This window comes from Halichoerus grypus, chromosome 13 (assembly GCF_964656455.1).
Source record: "Halichoerus grypus chromosome 13, mHalGry1.hap1.1, whole genome shotgun sequence".
Taxonomy (NCBI): domain Eukaryota; kingdom Metazoa; phylum Chordata; class Mammalia; order Carnivora; family Phocidae; genus Halichoerus; species Halichoerus grypus.
Genome location: NC_135724.1, coordinates 71181924 through 71199224, shown reverse-complemented (window position 1 = coordinate 71199224; position 17301 = coordinate 71181924). Strand labels below are relative to the sequence as shown.

The 17301-nt window shown below is 38.4% G+C and overlaps 1 protein-coding gene across 1 annotated transcript; it reads right to left on the bottom strand.

The window, feature by feature from the left end:
• Nucleotides 1-578: 578 nt before the first annotated feature.
• LOC118524393 (solute carrier family 5 member 4-like) lies at nt 579-16241 on the bottom strand. The gene is made up of 6 exons (XM_036074523.2): nt 16179-16241; nt 10223-10385; nt 7929-8079; nt 5623-5791; nt 4049-4268; nt 579-793 (listed from the first exon to the last, which is right to left on the bottom strand). The coding sequence occupies exons 1-6, from the start codon at nt 16239-16241 to the stop codon at nt 579-581; spliced, it is 981 nt and encodes a 326-aa protein (XP_035930416.2).
• Between the last annotated feature and the right edge of the window lie 1060 nt (nt 16242-17301).

The window sequence follows — 17301 nt, the reverse complement described above, 5'->3', positions numbered from 1 at the left end:
TTTATTTATTTGACAGAGAGAGACACAGCGGGAGAGGGAACATAAGCAGGGGGAGTGGGAGAGGGAGAAGCAGGCTTCCCACTGAGCAGGGAGCCCGATGTGGGGCTCCATCCCAGGACCCTGGGACCATGATCTGAGCCGAAGGCAGACGCTTAACGACTGAGCCACCCAGGCGCCCTAGACTCTTTCTTTATTGACACAAAGGAATAAAAAAAAGCTAAAAATCAGGTCTACGGTCACTCATATGATAAAATTACACATTTCTTTTTCCCTTTTGAAATTATCTCCCTTTTGAAGCATAACAAACTCTAAAAATGAAAAAAATTAGTAAAATTATCCTTCGCTTAATAAATATTTAGTGGTTCAGGGGCGCCTGGGTGGCTCAGTCGGTTAAGCGTCTGCCTTCAGCTGGGGTCATGATCCCAGGGTCCTGGGATCGATCCCCAAGTTGGGCTCCCTGCTCAGCAGGATGCTGCTTCTCCCTCTCCCTCTGCCTGCCTCTCTGCCTACTTGTGCTATCTGTCAAATAAATAGATAAAATCTTTAAAAAAATAAATATTTAGTGGTTCAGATAGAGTTCAGGCAAAATAGCCATGGACGAAGATGGCCACTGCCAGGAGGAGAATGGCATTGACATTCACTATAGTCCTCCATAAAGGCTTCTCAGATGTGTCTCTCAGCTTCTTTTTTTGGGCTTCTTCCTCCTCTTTGCTCAGTTTGGGGCCTGTCTTCTGCAAACCACAGAATAAGTCATAAGCCTTCCTGAGGCATCCATGGGGTTCCTCAGGATTATCTGAAACAAAAAAGACAAACAAATGATCACAAAATATGGGAAATAAAACCCCTGTAAATGTAGTACAAATGACTATAAAGAATGATTACCATCATTTTTAAGTGTTAGAGGAATCCCTGAGAAAAATATAGATAACTTTGATTATATAAAAACAGAAAACTTTTGCATGGCATAAAGTTCAATAAACAAAGTAAAAACAAGTGACAAACTGGGAAAAAACATTTGCATCTTATACCACAAAGGGTTTAATATCCTTAATATACAATGGACATTTAAAAATAGAGAAGAAAAGACTTCCAACAACCCCATGTAGACACATATACATACATAGATAAACAGTTCTTAAATTCACTCAAAAAAGAGAAATTTGAAAGGATAAAGATATGATTATATATATAATCATATATATGTATATATATACATATATAATATATATATAAAATGCAATATTACTCAACCATCAAAAAGAATGCAATTTTCCTATATGCAATGACTTGGATGGAGTTACAGTGTATTATGCTAAGTGAAATGAGTCAGAGAAATAGAAATACCATATGATTTCACTCATATGTGGAATTTAAGAAACAAAACAGATGAACATAGGGGAAGGGGAAAAAAAAAGAGAAGGAGGCAAACTATAAGAGACTCAACTGTAGAGAACAAACTGAAGGTTGCTGGAGGGGAGGTGGGTGGGGGATGGACTGAATGGGTGATGGGTATTAAGGAGGGCACTTGTTATGTTGAGCACTGAGTGTTATATGTAAGTGATGAGTCACTAAATTCTACCCCTGAAACCAATATTACACTGTATGTTGACTAACTAGAATTTATTAATTTTTTGAAAGATTTTATTTATTTATTTGACAGAGAGAGAGCACAAGCAGGGGGAGTGGCAGGTAGAGGGAGAGGGAAAAGCAGGCTTCCCATTGAGCAGGGAGCCCGATGCGGGGCTCAATCCCAGGACCCTGAGATCATGACCTGAGCCAAAGGCAGCCGCTTAACCGACTGAGCCACCCAGGTGCCCTAGAATTTATTAATTTTTTAAAAAATTTTTAAAAAAGATTTTATTTATTTATTTGACAGAGAGAGACACAGCAAGAGAGGGAACACAAGTGGGGGAGTGGGAGAAGCAGGCTTCCCGCCGAGCAGAGAGCCCGATGTGGGGCTCCATCCCAGGACCCTGGGATCATGACCTGAGCTGAAGGCAGATGCTTAACGACTGAGCCACCCAGGTGCCCCAAATTTATTAATTTTTATTTTTTTATTTTATTTTTTTTTTTTTTTTAAAGATTTTATTTATTTATTTGAGAGAGAGAGCACATGAGAGGAGGGAGGGTCAGAGGGAGAAGCAGGCTCCCTGCAGAGCAGGGAGCCCGATGCGGGACTCGATCCCGGGACTCCAGGATCATGACCTGAGCCGAAGGCAGTCGCTTAACCAACTGAGCCACCCAGGCGCCCCATCAAATTTATTAATTTTTAAAAAAGATTTTATTTAATTATTTTAGAGAGAGAGAGAGCACAAGTGGGAGGGACAGAGGGAGAGGGAGAGGGAATTTTAAGCAGATGCTGCAATGAGCACAGAGCCCCACATGGGGCTCGATCTCACAACACTGAGTCAAAATCAAGAGTTGAACACTTAACTGACTGCACCACCCAGGCACCCCGACTAACTGGAATTTAAATAAAAACTTGAAACAACAAAAAAAGAGAAATTTGAAATAAAATGACACTGAGATAGCACTACTCATCTGTCAGTGACAAAAGTTCAAAAGTTTCATAATATACTATATTAGTTTGTGTGGAAGCAGATACTCTCACACATTGTTGCTAGGAAAGCATGATTCAACTCTCATGGATGGGAATTTGGCATTATACAGCAAAATTGCTTAGGCATTAACCCTTTGATCCAAAACTCAAACCTCTCAAAATTTATCCCAAAGGTACAGATGTTATTGTGCAAAAACATCAAATGGTGTAGGTAACAAAGAAAAGGTCTTCTGCCGCACTAATTCACAAAAACACACTAACCATTTAAAATTATTTCCGTTTTTAACTCTTCCAGTAGTTATTAAACACTTTTAAGTAATGTGCTTAAAACTCTTACTTCTAGATTTATAATTTCATAAAAGTCAAAGATTTATCTAACTTACATATACCCCTGCTTCACTCATTGTCCTTATCATTCAACTGTTAATAGCTGCATCATTATTACTTTCAGTTTGTCTAGTGGTTACATCTGTAACTTTTAAAATATCTTCTTTTTTAAAAATATTTTATTTATTTATTTGGAGAGAGAGAGAGCATAGGCAGGGGGAGGGGCAGAGGGAGAAGCAGACTCCCTGGCCAGCACGGAGCGGACGTGGGGTCCTGGGACGTCGATCCCAGGACCCCAGGATCACGACCTGAGCCGAAGGCAGCCACTTAACTGACTGAACCACCCAGGCACCCCGATTCATAAGATTCTTAATCCTAGCATTTCTTATACAATATCTAATTTCTTTGCTGAAATATTATTTGTGGATGGGGAAACCTGAAATACATAATGGTTCAAATTGGTTTACCAAAGACATGTCACCAGAAGTCATAACTAAATATTTATGTTGAATATTGGGAGTTGAATGAAAAAGACACTAAAAAACGTTAGTTTTCAAAGAAATATAAGTATTAAGCTCTTTTATGGCAATAAAATAACTATAATTTATTATTAATTTTTAGGAAAAAATGTGTCTAAAGGATCAATGAGACCTTTTATCTAATTTATGTTTATGTTTCATAAGTATACTGTGTGGTTTGAATTTTCAAAATAAACTGATAAAAATCAATAGTCATTTCAGAGAAAGTCATGAGTAGTGTTGTGAACCTAACCTAACAGAAATAGAAATCTCAGAATGATAATTTTTTTGGCCTGGGAAGACTGCAAAGTACCTTGTCCAAGTTAAAAATTGTTCTATTTTTCTTTTTCCTGCCACCTGGTACCATGTCCTTTTTTTAAAAAAAAAATCTCTGTGTCAGTGTTTGTGTGGTATATGAAATTCTGCTTGCCACTGAACAGTACCAGCCCAGATGACAGCTCTGCTGTGAAGTCTTTTCTAATCTCTTTGGCAACACTAATTACTCTTTTCCTGGTATCCTATAGCAAAGATGAAGATTTACCTCCCAAATGCATCGTGAAGTTTTTTGAGGTTGAGGCCCTTTTCCCAATCCCCAAGCAAAGAACTCTTATTTTAAAATGTGCATGTATCTACTACTCATTACTCACATATACATCAGGAATGGGTTTTGTTAGCAGGGAAATTTCCAGGATGACCAGTATGGAAAGAAAAAAGAGAATGATGGCAAAGTACAGATAGTGCACTTCACAGATGACCTTGGGACAGTCACTGGTAGCCAAACAACTACTTGTTCTGTAGACAAACTCTGCAATCATGCGAATGAGGCCAATCACAAGTCCAGTGACTAGACCCCAGAAGGCTCCCTGCAAAAGAAATAAGAATAAAATCAGAGTATTTAGAAAAGATGAGAAGCTCATTTGAATAGATCATAACTATCATCCTACCTGCTTTCTCCGCTAAGAATCAATAATGGCTAACCTTGAGCACAAACTCACTAGAGCAAGGAAAAGGTGCAAATACACGTTTGTTAGTGGGCTGCTACTTTCTGTGATCCTGAAATTTCATTGCACCAGGACACTATTGTCTACTCTGACCCAAGCTTAAGTTTACCTTGAATTTTATTTTATATATAGATTTCAAAAATTGTGACTTGTAGAATAAACAGAACTATGGCTCATGTTAAACAATTTGCAGGGTTGATATCAGATAGTTTTGATAGGTCTATTAAACTTTTTACAACTAAAAGCATTTATTTTCTCTGAGAAGTTAGTGGGGTTGGAAATATGTGTCCTTTATTTCCCTGATCAAGTTGTTATGTTTAGGGAAACAGTATTGCGTAGAGATTAAGAGTATGAGCTTTGGTTGGAGGAAGACCTGAGTCTGAATCCCAAGATCTCACTTACTAATATTAAGTAACATTTGAAAAGCACATACGATATTAACTTTTCTGTGCCTATTCTTCATTTCAAAATTATAATAAAGCTAACAGCTGGCAAGAATGAAGGGATTAAATGTACATGATCCATAATAATCAATTACATATATCATAATAAAAATTAACATATTTTGAATTGTTACCAGTGCGGTGGGTTCTCTTCTGAGCATTTCACATTTTAAAAAAAAATCTCTTTTATTTTTTTAAATATTTTTTAAAAAATATTTTATTTATTTATTTGACAGAGAGAGAGACAGCGAGAGAGGGAACACAAGCAGGGGGAGTGGGAGAGGGAGAAGCAGCCTGATGCGGGGTTCGATCCCAGGACCCTGGAATCATGACCTGAGCCGAAGGCAGATGCTTAATGACTGAGCCACCCAGGCGCCCCCCAAAAAATCTCTTTTAATCCTCACAGCAATCCTATAAGGTAGGCACTATGATTATCTTCATTCTACACAGAATCAAATGGTTTGCTTAAGATCACAATGATATAAAATGGTAGAGCCAGGATTGGGTCCTGTCAGTCTTACTCCAAAAATTGTGTTCCTCAGCATCGTGTCATGTATGTATATAGTATTTGGTAAGAAATATAAAGCCTGTACTATAAGTGTGCCCTATATATTTACACACTTCAGTGGGAATCAGGAATTGTAGCTGACTATAATTAAAATTGAGATGGGCTTTGAGTTGTATAAACACGGTGGAAAGAATGCATTTTTTTACCAGTGAAAGAAATAACTTTCTCACTCTAGCTGAGAAGAAGTTTTCTGATTTTTACTTACCTGTTCATTAACTCTTTTACAGAAGATGGCAAGCAGGAAGACAGCTGCAATAGGAGGCCCAAGGTAGCTAGAAATTGCTTCTATATAATGGAACAGTTGTCCATTTTGAGATACCTGCACTAATGGGACCCACAAAATGCTGATGACAATTAATAGAATGACAAATAGTCTGGGGAGAAAACAAAATGATTTAAGTATTAAACAAAAGCATTATTGATACTTCTAATGTGCTTTTGTTCTTGAATTCATTCTTGTGGCCATTCATTGATTTTCCAAATAAAATCAAACTCCTTGACCTCACATGAAGCCATGCCATGTTTAATGATCATTGGTTAGCAAAATGCCAATAAAGCAAACCCTTGTCTATAATTAGTAGCAATAGCTTCAACTATGAGATTAAACATCCATTCATAACAGTTCAAATGTCAGCAACTGGTTAATAATTCTCTAATGCAATTTATGTAATATATCAATTAGAAAAAGCCACCACACTATTTCTATGAGTAAGTAATTATTTGTACGATAAAGAAAGTGATTCCCATTTTGGTCTTTTTTCCTAGCTTGAGGAAAACTAAGTCAGTTTGCACAGGCTAGAATTAAAATATCCTTTATTGCAGAATGCTGAGTGAATTGGCCAGAAATGTTAATTTGTGTATTTTACTACTTGAGTACTTTGGCAGGTAGAAAGAATTGGTTAAAATATTGGTAAAAACCTTTTAGAGGTTCCTGGGGTCCAGGGAGAATGACTAATGCTAAACTCCACAATATTCTGTGCTTATTGTATAAATAAACATAATTTACTGGACTGTCATTACTTCTCTGTGCTCACCTGAAACAGAGAGGTGGGGGGAGAAGTAGGGAACAAGCATTTGGGCAGGAGACTAAGGCACAAGTGTCTCACTGAAGCTTCATAAAACTTCCGCAACCTTGCAATAATTAAATGTGATAAACCATGGGAAGTCTGAGCATGATTCCTATAGAATAAAGTTTAATAAGCAAATAATACCCATTATCCTTGTTCTCCTTGTTATCATCATTGGGAAGCAAATCATGTACCCTCCTTGCTCTCTTATCTTCAGTTGTTTTCCATCATATGTGGAATAAAATCCAAAGTCTTGTATGGCTTACATGGCCCTACATAATTTCACCTCTAGCTACCTTTTAGACCATGGTTCTTATCACTCTTCCACTTGCTCATCATGTGCCAACCTCACCCCTGCTGTCCTTAAATACACCACACACATGACTCTTGTAAGAATTCAGCATTTACTGTTCCATCCCCACAGAGACACCCAGTTCACTCCCACACTTGCCTCAGGGCTGTCCTCAAATGCCACCTCCTCTAGGAGGACTTCCTGAACAGCTGTCTTGAGTAGCCCCCATCTTTAATCCTGCTTTAATTTTCTTCCTAGCACTTTTTGTCATTAGATATAGAATATATTTATTAATTGTCTATCTTCCCAACAAAGGCATAAATTCTACAAAGCAGGAAATTATTTTTCACATATATGTCCATTTTCATATTTGTATTCTGGGACCTACTAGGCATTTAATAAGAGACAGAGAGAAAGAAAAATTCATTAATTTATCATTGAGACTTTATTAAGAAGTATTCATACCCAAGATCATATGCCTATTAGTGGACTTCTGCTTCTTGGGCTTACTGAATTCAGGTCTTAACACTTTCTCTACCACAGAAACATAGATGCCTTACTGTTCTTCTATAGCATTTTTCCAGAGTCAATATCTGGACCAAGTGAGCCCTTGGAATTTTCCCTGCAAGTGCTTAATTTACTAAGCACTTGTTACTGTCTTCAGCAAACCACTATCTTTTATATAGGTGGTCAGTTTCTCTTCATACCCTATTTCTTAATGAATGCAGTTGATAAACTACCCTGTAGTAGTGTGTGGATGACTTAATTTGTGACTTGCTTCATGAGATATATATGGAAACTTCTAGAGATAATGTATTAGCCTATCAGAGTAGGTGGGAAATTTATACCCCATGAAAAACACTAGAGTTTCATGAAGATGTAGTTGGAAGAGAGTGTGAGGAGAGGAAGAAATAAAAGACAATCAGAAAGGCATTTGAAAGTCTGAAAAAGCAACTATTTCATTTAAAAATATGGCCCCAAGTTTTGTATCTGGAAAGAGATAAAGTTGGATTAAATGTCCTCTTAATGTCCCTTCCCCACTCTAGAATTCTATGATTTATTTCACTGAACCCAAAGATGAGAAAGCTCTAGCTCACTTTTATTTCCGCATTTTTCCAGAGAAATTTTAGACAGAAATCAGGATGCTCTCACCGTCCTGCTATAAGAAGCTCTTTCTCTGATGCCTGTTTCCTAATCTTGGTGTAGAGGTCCATGGTAAAGAGGGTGCTGGCACTGTTGAAAATGGAGGTCAGGGAGCTCATGAGAGAGGCCAACATGACTGACAGCATCAGACCTCGCAGTCCTAGGGCCAGGCGAGAGTGCAAACATTAGTTAGGAATTGGACTCCATGATTTATGAGGACCTTGCCAAACCAGAGAGTTGTTCAGAAGTGTCACCTGGAACATTTACTAACTGATGTGCCTGTCAACATATATCATCATGTGGCATTTCCTGCATATTTCCTGGTGATTTGAGAATAATCCAGTACAGAATTTTAGTTATAAATATAAACTTAGAGATAATTTGCAGGAACTTAAATTTGGGAGAAAGGAAACAGTGTTGTGCCATCTTTCTTTGGGGGAGAACCTCTTGGTTTCCTGAAGACTTAGGGAACTGGAGAGGGAAAAGCATAGTAGGTAGTTCTGTTGAAGTTTTTGGTGGGCAAAGCAAGTAGTTTTGAGATATTATGGTCACTTCATCCTCCAGTTCTCTCTGCTTATTAGTAATGCCCCTAAAACTCCTAAGACAAAGTTGGAATGAGGTGGATGGGTGATGTCATTTGTGGGTCATGCTCCCTTCCTCCTGACAATGCTCATGTGTGCAGGAAAGAGAAAAATCACAGAAGTGTTAGCTGACCTTCGATGGACCTAAGGTGCGAAATCACCTGGTTGTTGCTGAGCACCATATTCTGCTCTGTTTCTGACCAACATAGATCACCTTCTAGTATCCTAGTAATTTACTTTTTTCACATGTGTAATTTATTTTCTATCTCATGAAACTAGAATGTGAGTTCCAAGATATAGAGGATTTTGTGCCTATTTCACTGATGTTTTCTAAGCACCAGGGCAGTGTCTGGCACATAGTAGGCCCTCAATAAATAGTTGTAAATTACATTGATTGGGGTCTATTATTTGGGTATAACTGGTCTAAAGAAAGCAGGATAGTTAACTTCTAGTTTTCTGAGTTTATAAGTTTATGTCTATGCAACACTTTTTTTTAAAAAAATTATTTATTTATTTGAAAGAGAAAGAGAGTGAGTGAGTGAGAGAGAGAGCAGACTCCCTGCTGATCTTCGGACATCGGGATCATGACCTGAGCCAAAGGCAGACACTTAACCGACTAAGCCACCCAGGCACCCAAAGATGAGAAGGCTCTAGTTGCTGCACTTTTATTCACAAATCCATCACTTAAATGCTCCTGATTGCCTTGGATGACAATCTTGAATCCAAAGAAGTAAGGATTCTTCTAATAGGAATTATATCTGATTCATCTCTGTATTCCTCAGGCTCAGCACAGGGCTGGTAGCCTACAGAAAGTGCTCAAGAAATGTCTGATGAAAACAATTAAATTAATGGAAGTTAGGATTAAGGATTTATACCATAATCCTTCCTCATGGCCCATCTATAGACCAGGTCTCTGAGGCAGTCCCAGCATTAACATTTTTCTTTTTTTTTTCAGCTTTATTGAGGTATGATTGATAAATAACAATTGTATATAGTTAAGATGTACAATGTGATGTTTATATACCTGTACACTGTGATATGATTACCACAATCAAGCTAATTAACATATCCATCCCCTCACATGGTTTTCTTGTTTTGTGGTGAGAATACTTGAGATCTATTCTCTTAGCAAATTTTAAGCATACATTATTGTTAACTATAATCTCTCTGCTGTACATTAGTTCTCCAGAACTTACTCATAACTGAAAGTTTGTACCCTTTGACCAACATCTTCCTATTTCCCCCACCCCCCCTCAGCCCTGGCAACCACCATTCTACTCTATTGTATTAGTTCCACTTCTTTAGATTCCACATATAATGACATTATGTGGTATGTGTCTTTTTGTATCTGGCTTATCTCCCTTAGCATAATGTCCTCTAGGTCCATCTATGTTGTTGCAAATGACAGGTTTTCATTTCTTTTTAAAGGCTGAGTAATATTACATTATCTATACTTATATCTATATCTGTCATCTATCATCTGTCTATCATCTATTTATCTATCTATCATCTATCTATCGTCTATCATCTATCTATCATCTATCATCTATCTATCATCTATCATCTGTCTATCTATATCTATCATCGATCTATCATCTATCATCTATCTATCTATCTATCTATCTATCTATCTATCATCTATCTATCATCTATCTATCTATCATCATCTATCTAACTATCATTACATTTTCTCTATTCATTTGAGCATGGACATTTTCTTACCATCAGGCATCAGTTCCAGCACCATCATTGGGTAGGCATAGTTAGTGCAGTTGACTTCAACGCCACAGTGTTTCACACATTCAGAAGGTACAACACAGGCCACCTTCTCTGAGGAGGGATTCAGATAAATAGGTTCAGTGAGTGGGGCCCAAACAGGTAAGATCTACAACCATTGGACATAGAGAAAAGTTGTACATCATGGTTGAGAGGAAAAACATTTTCTGGGAAATGGGAGATTCAACTTTGAACTCCATACCATGGATCTGGTCCCTCTTTGCCCAGAATATGACTTCCCAAGTAGCTTCCCTTGCACTGACCTAAGGGGCAGGGTTCCTCTTTGGGATGTGGCCCAGCTAGAGCATTAGAGCAAACAGGGGGAGCTGATTCCATCCTCCACAAAAGCTGCAAGAACATAAATCCTCCCAGAGGCACAGAACTCCAGAGATAACAACCACAACAGCCACAACAATACTCAGGAAGTTAATTCTATGTCCAGTCATTCAGCCCAGGGTTTTCCACTTGCATCTAAGAAGAGGTGTCACTTGTGATTGTTATCAGGGGTGATTGCTCATGTGGGATGAAGTCTCCCTTCACTGTGGCAGTTTTACAATACCTTGGCAATTTTTTTTTGCTTAAACAATATTATGACAACAGATAGCAAAAAATGATTTTAAAAAATCTCCCAGAATACTAACCCCATAACACATTAGTTTCTTTTAGTTTTTTTACTCTTTTTTTTTTTTTAGATTTTATTTATTTATTTGAGAGAGAGAGAGTGAAAGAGAGAGAGCATGAGAGGGGGGAGGGCCAGAGGGAGAAGCAGACTCTAGCTGAGCAGGGAGCTGATGCGGGGCTAAATCCTGGGGCTCTGGGATCATGACCTGAGCTGAAGGCAGATGCTTAACCAGCTGAGCCACCCAGGCAGGCCTTAGTTTTTTTTTTTATTTCTTTTCTAATCTTTTTCCACAGAGAAATGTCTTTTTTGCAAAACTATGGTAATTGTTTTTTTTTTTAATTTTATTATGTTATGTTAGTCACCATACAATACATCATTAGTTTTTGATGTAGTGATCCATGATCCATTGTTTTCGTATAACACCCAGTGCTCCATGCAGTACGTGCCCTCCTTAATACTCATCACCGGGCTAACCAATCCCCCCTCCCCCCTCCCCTCTAAAACCCTGTTTGTTTCTCAGGTCCATAGTCTCTCATGGTTCATCTCTCCCTCCGATTCCCCCCGCCCATTTTTCCCTTCCTTCTCCTAATGTCCTCCATGGTATTCCTTATGTTCCACAAATAAGTGAAACCATATGATAATTGACTTTCTCTGCTTGACTTATTTCACTTAGCATAATCTCCTCCAGTCCCATCCATGTTGATGTAAAAGTTGGGTATTCATCTTTTCTGATGGCTGAGTAATATTCCATTGTATATATGGACCACATCTTCTTTATCCATTCATCTGTTGAAGGGCATCTCGGCTCTTTCCACAGTTTGGCTATTGCGGACATTGCTGCTATGAACATTGGGGTGCATATGGCCCTTCTTTTCACTACATCTGTGTCTTTGGGGTAAATACCCAGGAGTGCAATTGCTGGGTCATAGGGTAGCTCTATTTTTAAATTTTTGAGGAACCTCCACACTGTTTTCCAAAGTGGCTGTACCAACTTGCATTCCCACCAACAGTGTAAGAGGGTTCCCCTTTCTCCACAACCTCTCCAACATTTGTTGTTTCTTTCCCTGTCCATTTTGGCCATTCTAACTGGTGTAAGGTGGTATCTCAGTGTGGTTTTGATTTGGATTTCCCCGATGGCTAATGATGATGAACATTTTTTCATGTGTCTGTTAGCCATTTGTATGTCTTCTTTGGAGAAGTGTCTGTTCATCTCTTCTGCCCACTTTTTGACTTGATTATTTGTTTTTTGGGTGTTGAGTTTGAGAAGTTCTTTATAGATTTTGGATACCAGCCCTTTATCTATAGTGTCATTTGCAAATATCTTCTCCCATTCTGTGGGTTGCCTCTTTGTTTTGTTGACTGTTTCCTTTGCTGTGCAGAAGCTTTTTATCTTGATGAAGTCCCAAAAGTTCATTTTTGCTTTTGTTTCACTAGCTTTTGGAGATGTATCTTGAAAGAAGTTGCTGTGGCCGATGTCAAAGAGGTTACTGCCTATGTTCTCCTCTAGGATTTTGATGGATTCCTGTCTCACATTGAGGTCTTTCATCCACTTTGAGTTTATCTTTGTGAATGATGTTAGAGAATGGTCGAGTTTCATTCTTCTGCATGTGGCTGTCCAATTTTCCCAGCACCGTTTATTGAAGAGACTGTCTTTTTTCCATTGCATGTTTTTTCCTGCTTTGTCAAAGATTATTTGACCATAGAGTTGACGGTCCATATCTGGGTTCTCTATTCTGTTCCATTGGTCTGTATGTCTGTTTTTGTGCCAATAGCATGCTGTCTTGGTGATCACAGCTTTGTAATATAGCTTGAAATCGGGCAACGTGATGCCCCCAGCTTTGTTTTTCTTTTTCAACATCTCCTTGGCGATTCGGGGTCTTTTCTGATTCCATACAAATTTTAGGATTATTTGTTCCATTTCTTTGAAAAAAGTGGATGGTATTTTGATGGGGATTGCATTGAATGTGTAGATTGCTCTAGGTAGCATTGACATCTTCACAATATTTGTTCTTCCAATCCATGAGCATGGAACGTTTTTCCATTTCTTTGTGTCTCCCTCAATTTCTTTCATGAGTATTTTATAGTTTTCTAAGTACAGATCCTTTGCCTCTTTGGTTAGGTTTATTCCTAGGTATCTGAAGGTTTTGGGTGCAATTGTAAATGGGATTGACTCCTTAATTTCTCTTTCTTCTGTCTTGTTGTTGGTGTATAGGAATGCCACTGATTTCTGTGCATTGATTTTATATCCTGCCACTTTACTGAATTCCTGTATGAGTTCTAGGAGTTTTGAGGTGGAGTCTTTGGGGTTTTCCACATAAAGTATCATATCATCTGCAAAGAGTGAGAGTTTGACTTCTTCTTTGCCAATTTGGATGCCTTTGATTTCTTTTTGTTGTCTGATTGCTGTGGCTAGGACTTCTAATACTATGTTGAATAGCAGTGGTGATAGTGGACATCCCTGCCGCGTTCCTGACCTTAGGGGGAAAGCTCTCAGTTTTTCCCCATTGAGAATGATATTCGCTGTAGGTTTTTCATAGATGGCTTTTATGATATTGAGGTATGTACCCTCTATCCCTATACTCTGAAGCGTTTTGATCAAGAAAGGATGCTGTACTTTGTCAAATGCTTTTTCTGCATCTATTGAGAGGATCATATGATTCTTGTTCTTTCTTTTGTTAATGTATTGTATCACGTTGATTGATTTGTGGATGTTGAACCAACCTTGCAGCCCAGGGATAAATCCCACTTGGTCATGGTGAGTAATCCTTTTAATGTACTGTTGGATCCTACTGGCTAGTATTTTGGTGAGAATTTTTGCATCCATGTTCATCAGGGATATGTAATTCTCCTTTTTGATGGGGTCTTTGTCTGGTTTTGGGATCAAGGTAATGATGGCCTCGTAAAACGAGTTTGGAAGTTTTCCTTCCATTTCTATTTTTTGGAACAGTTTCAGAAGAATAGGTATTAATTCTTCTTGAAATGTTTGGTAGAATTCCCCTGGGAAGCCATCTGGCCCTGGGCTTCTGTTTGTTGGGAGATTTTTGATGACTGCTTCAATTTCCTTAGTGGTTATAGGTCTGTTCAGGTTTTCTATTTCTTCCTGGTTCAGTTTTGGTAGTTGATACATCTCTAGGAATGCATCCATTTCTTCCAGGTTATCTAATTTGCTTAGCCAAAGGAATCTTGAGCAAGAAGAATAAAGCTGGAAGAATCATATTTCCTGATTTCAAAATGTATTACAAAGCTACAGTAATCATGACACAAGATATTGGCATAAAGTCAGAAATATAGACCAATGGAACAGAATAGAGAGTTCAGAAATAAATTGGCACAATTATGGTCAACTGATATTCTTTTTTTAAGTTTATTTTTTATTTACTTTTTCTATTTACATGAAATCCTTATATATCTATATTTTAGTGCATCATAAGTTTTTAATGTAGTGTTCAACAATTCATTAGTTGCATATAACACCCAGTGTTCATCACAACACGTGCCCTCCTTAATACCCATCACCCAGTTACCCCATCTCCCACCCCCTCCCTTCTGTAACCCTCGGTTTGTTTCCTGAAGTCCAGAGTCTTTCATGGTTTCTCTCCCTCTCTGATTTCTTCCCATTCAGTTTTTCCTCCCTTCCTCTGTGGTCCTCCACACTATTCCTTATGTTCCACATATGAGTGAAATCGTATGATAATTATCTTTCTCTGCTTGGCTTATTTCACTGAGCATAATCCCCTCCAGTTCCATCCATGTTGATGCAAATGGTGGGTATTCATCCTTTCTGATGGCTGAGTAATATTCCATTGTATATATGGACCACATCTTCTTTATCCATTCATCTGTTGAAGGACATCTTGGCTCCTCAGTGAGATACCACCTTACACCAGTTAGAATGGCCAAAATTAACAAGACAGGAAACAACATGTGTTGGTGAAGATGTGGAGAAAGGGGAACCCTCTTACACTATTTGTGGGAATGAAAGCTGGTACAGCTACTCTGGAAAACAGTATGGAGTTTCCTCAAGATGTTAAAAATAGAGCTACCCTACAACTCAACAATTGCACTACTGGGTATTTTTGCCAAAGATTTGGATGTAGTGAAAAGAAGGGGCACATACACCCCAATGTTCATAGCAGCAATGTCCACAATAGCCAAAATATGGAAGGAGCCGAGGGAATTGAAAGACTCTGGACTTCAGGAAACAAACTGAGGGTTACAGAAGGGAGGGGGTGGGGGGATGGGGTAACTGGGTGATGGGTATTAAGGAGGGCACGTGTTGTGATGAGCACTGGGTGTTATATGCAACTAATGAATCGTTGAACACTACATCAAAAACTAATGATGTACTATATGCTGGCTAATTGAACATAATAAAAAATAAATAAAAGAATGGTAAAAAAAAAAAGTATACCCCACTACAGTGAACAACAGAAAGATGTTGTGGTTATATAAGTACCAGGCAGAAGACTAAGGGAAGAAATTTTCTAGAAAAACAGTGACACATTTCATAGTGATAAAATAATCCATTCAAGAAAAAACATAAAAATCCAAAATATAATAATATACTTTTAAAAAACTATATGAAGCATAAATTAACAGAAGCAAAGAGAGAAATAATCAAGCCACAATTATAGTTGCAGATGTTAACACAATGCTCTTAGTAACTCAATGAATAAGGAAAAAAACCCAGTAGTAACATTAAAAAAAAGAGAACACCAGAATTAACCAAATCAACCTTAAAAGGAGCCCAAATCTGAATAGTAATTGCTTAAATAATTAAAAAAACACATGCGCAAAGAAATGAGGGATTTCCTTATTTATCTCAAATGGATTTTTATGCTTTATCTTGGTTCTGTGAGCAGGGATGGCTCCCCGTGTTTCATTCTTATTCTTTTTCTTGTCATTTTATCACCTTTCTTATCTTACCCTTTTCTAATCACTCTCCCCAGGGCTTCTGCACATCATGAAAGGATGCTCCTGTCACTGCAATGTGAAGGACTGACTTGGCAACATCCCTGTTCTGGTTCCCACCTATTTCCTACATGCCCCAGCTTTACAAATAGAACATGAAACACCTTTAATTCTCCTCAATCTTATTTTTCTCTCTCTCATATATCACATGACAGTGAACGCAACTGGAACCCTCAACCTCACCATCATCCTTTCCTTCACCCTGAGTCCAGGGCCACAGTCACCTTTCAGGGTTCTTTATCCTGGACTCTGCACTCACCTCCCTCCTCCAGATTTCCTGCACCTCAAGCCCTCCTGATAGGGCCTTACCCGCTCTGTTGTCATCAGGCACATTGTTGAAGCTGACACCAGGATGTCTTCTAAGGTATACATTTCTTAGTGCCTAAGACTGTATTGTATACTTGAAATTTGCTGAGAGGGTAGATCTTAAGGGTTCTCATGACCGGAAGAGAGAAAGAAAGAAAGAAAGAAGAAAGAAAAAGAAAGAAAGAAAGAAAGAAAGAAAGAAAGAAAGAAAGAAAGAAAGAAAGGAAGGAAGAAAGAAAGAAAGAAAGAAAAGAAAGAAAGAAAGGAAGAAAGAAAGAAAGAAAGAAAGAAAGAAAGAAAGAAAGAAAGGAAGAAAGAAGAGAGAAAGAGAGAGAGAGAGAAAGAAAGAAAGAAGAGGAAAAAAGTACGTATGGGAGGTGAAGGATATATTAATTAGCTTTATTATGGTGAGCGCCTCACAGTTTTTATGTATATCCAATCCCCAAGCTGTACCATAAATGAATACAATTTGTGATTATCAATTATATTTGGACAAAGTTGGAAAATTAAAAAAAAAGATAAATTTCAACAACCATTTCTCCTGTTTTCAACCTCTAACATCTCCAAATAAAATAAAAACCCAAGCACCTGGGGTGCCTATGTGACTCAGTTGGTTAAGCCTCTGCCTTCGGCTCAAGTCATGATCTCGGGGTCCTGGGATTGAGCCCTAAGTCGGGCTCCCTGCTCAGCGGGGAGTCTGTTTCTCCCTCTCCCTCTACTCCTCCCCCCTGCTTGTGCTCTCTCTCTCTCTCTCAAATTAATAAAATCTTTTTTTTTTTTTTAGATTTTATTTATTTGACAGAAAGAGAGACAGTGAGAGAGGGAACACAAGCAGGGGGAGTGGGAGAGGGAGAAGCAGGCTTCCCACCGAGCAGGGAGCCTGATGCGGGGCTCTGGGACCATGACCTGAGCCAAACGCAGATGCTTAACGACTGAGCCACCCAGGGCTCCAAATAAATAAAATCTTTAAAAGAAAACAACCCAAGCACCTCACTGACACAGAAGTACTTTCACATCTAAGCTTCAGATTTCTTTGCCCGTTACGCACTTATATTCCATTCGCTCAAAACTACTGTCAAATGATGTAGTTTCCATCCCCTCAGCATGTCATGACTAATGTCCCACC

Bases quoted from the DNA above. Each gene is read 5' to 3' on its own strand.
- LOC118524393 (XM_036074523.2), bottom strand. From the start codon at position 16,241: ATGTATACCTTAGAAGACATCCTGGTGTCAGCTTCAACAATGTGCCTG. The intron at 10,386-16,178 runs GTAAGGCCCTAT...CAATGGTTGTAG, and splicing joins GCCTGATGACAACAGAGCGG to ATCTTACCTGTTTGGGCCCC. The intron at 794-4,048 runs GTAATGAGTAGT...TTTTTGTTTCAG, and splicing joins CATTCCTGATGTATATGTGA to ATAATCCTGAGGAACCCCAT.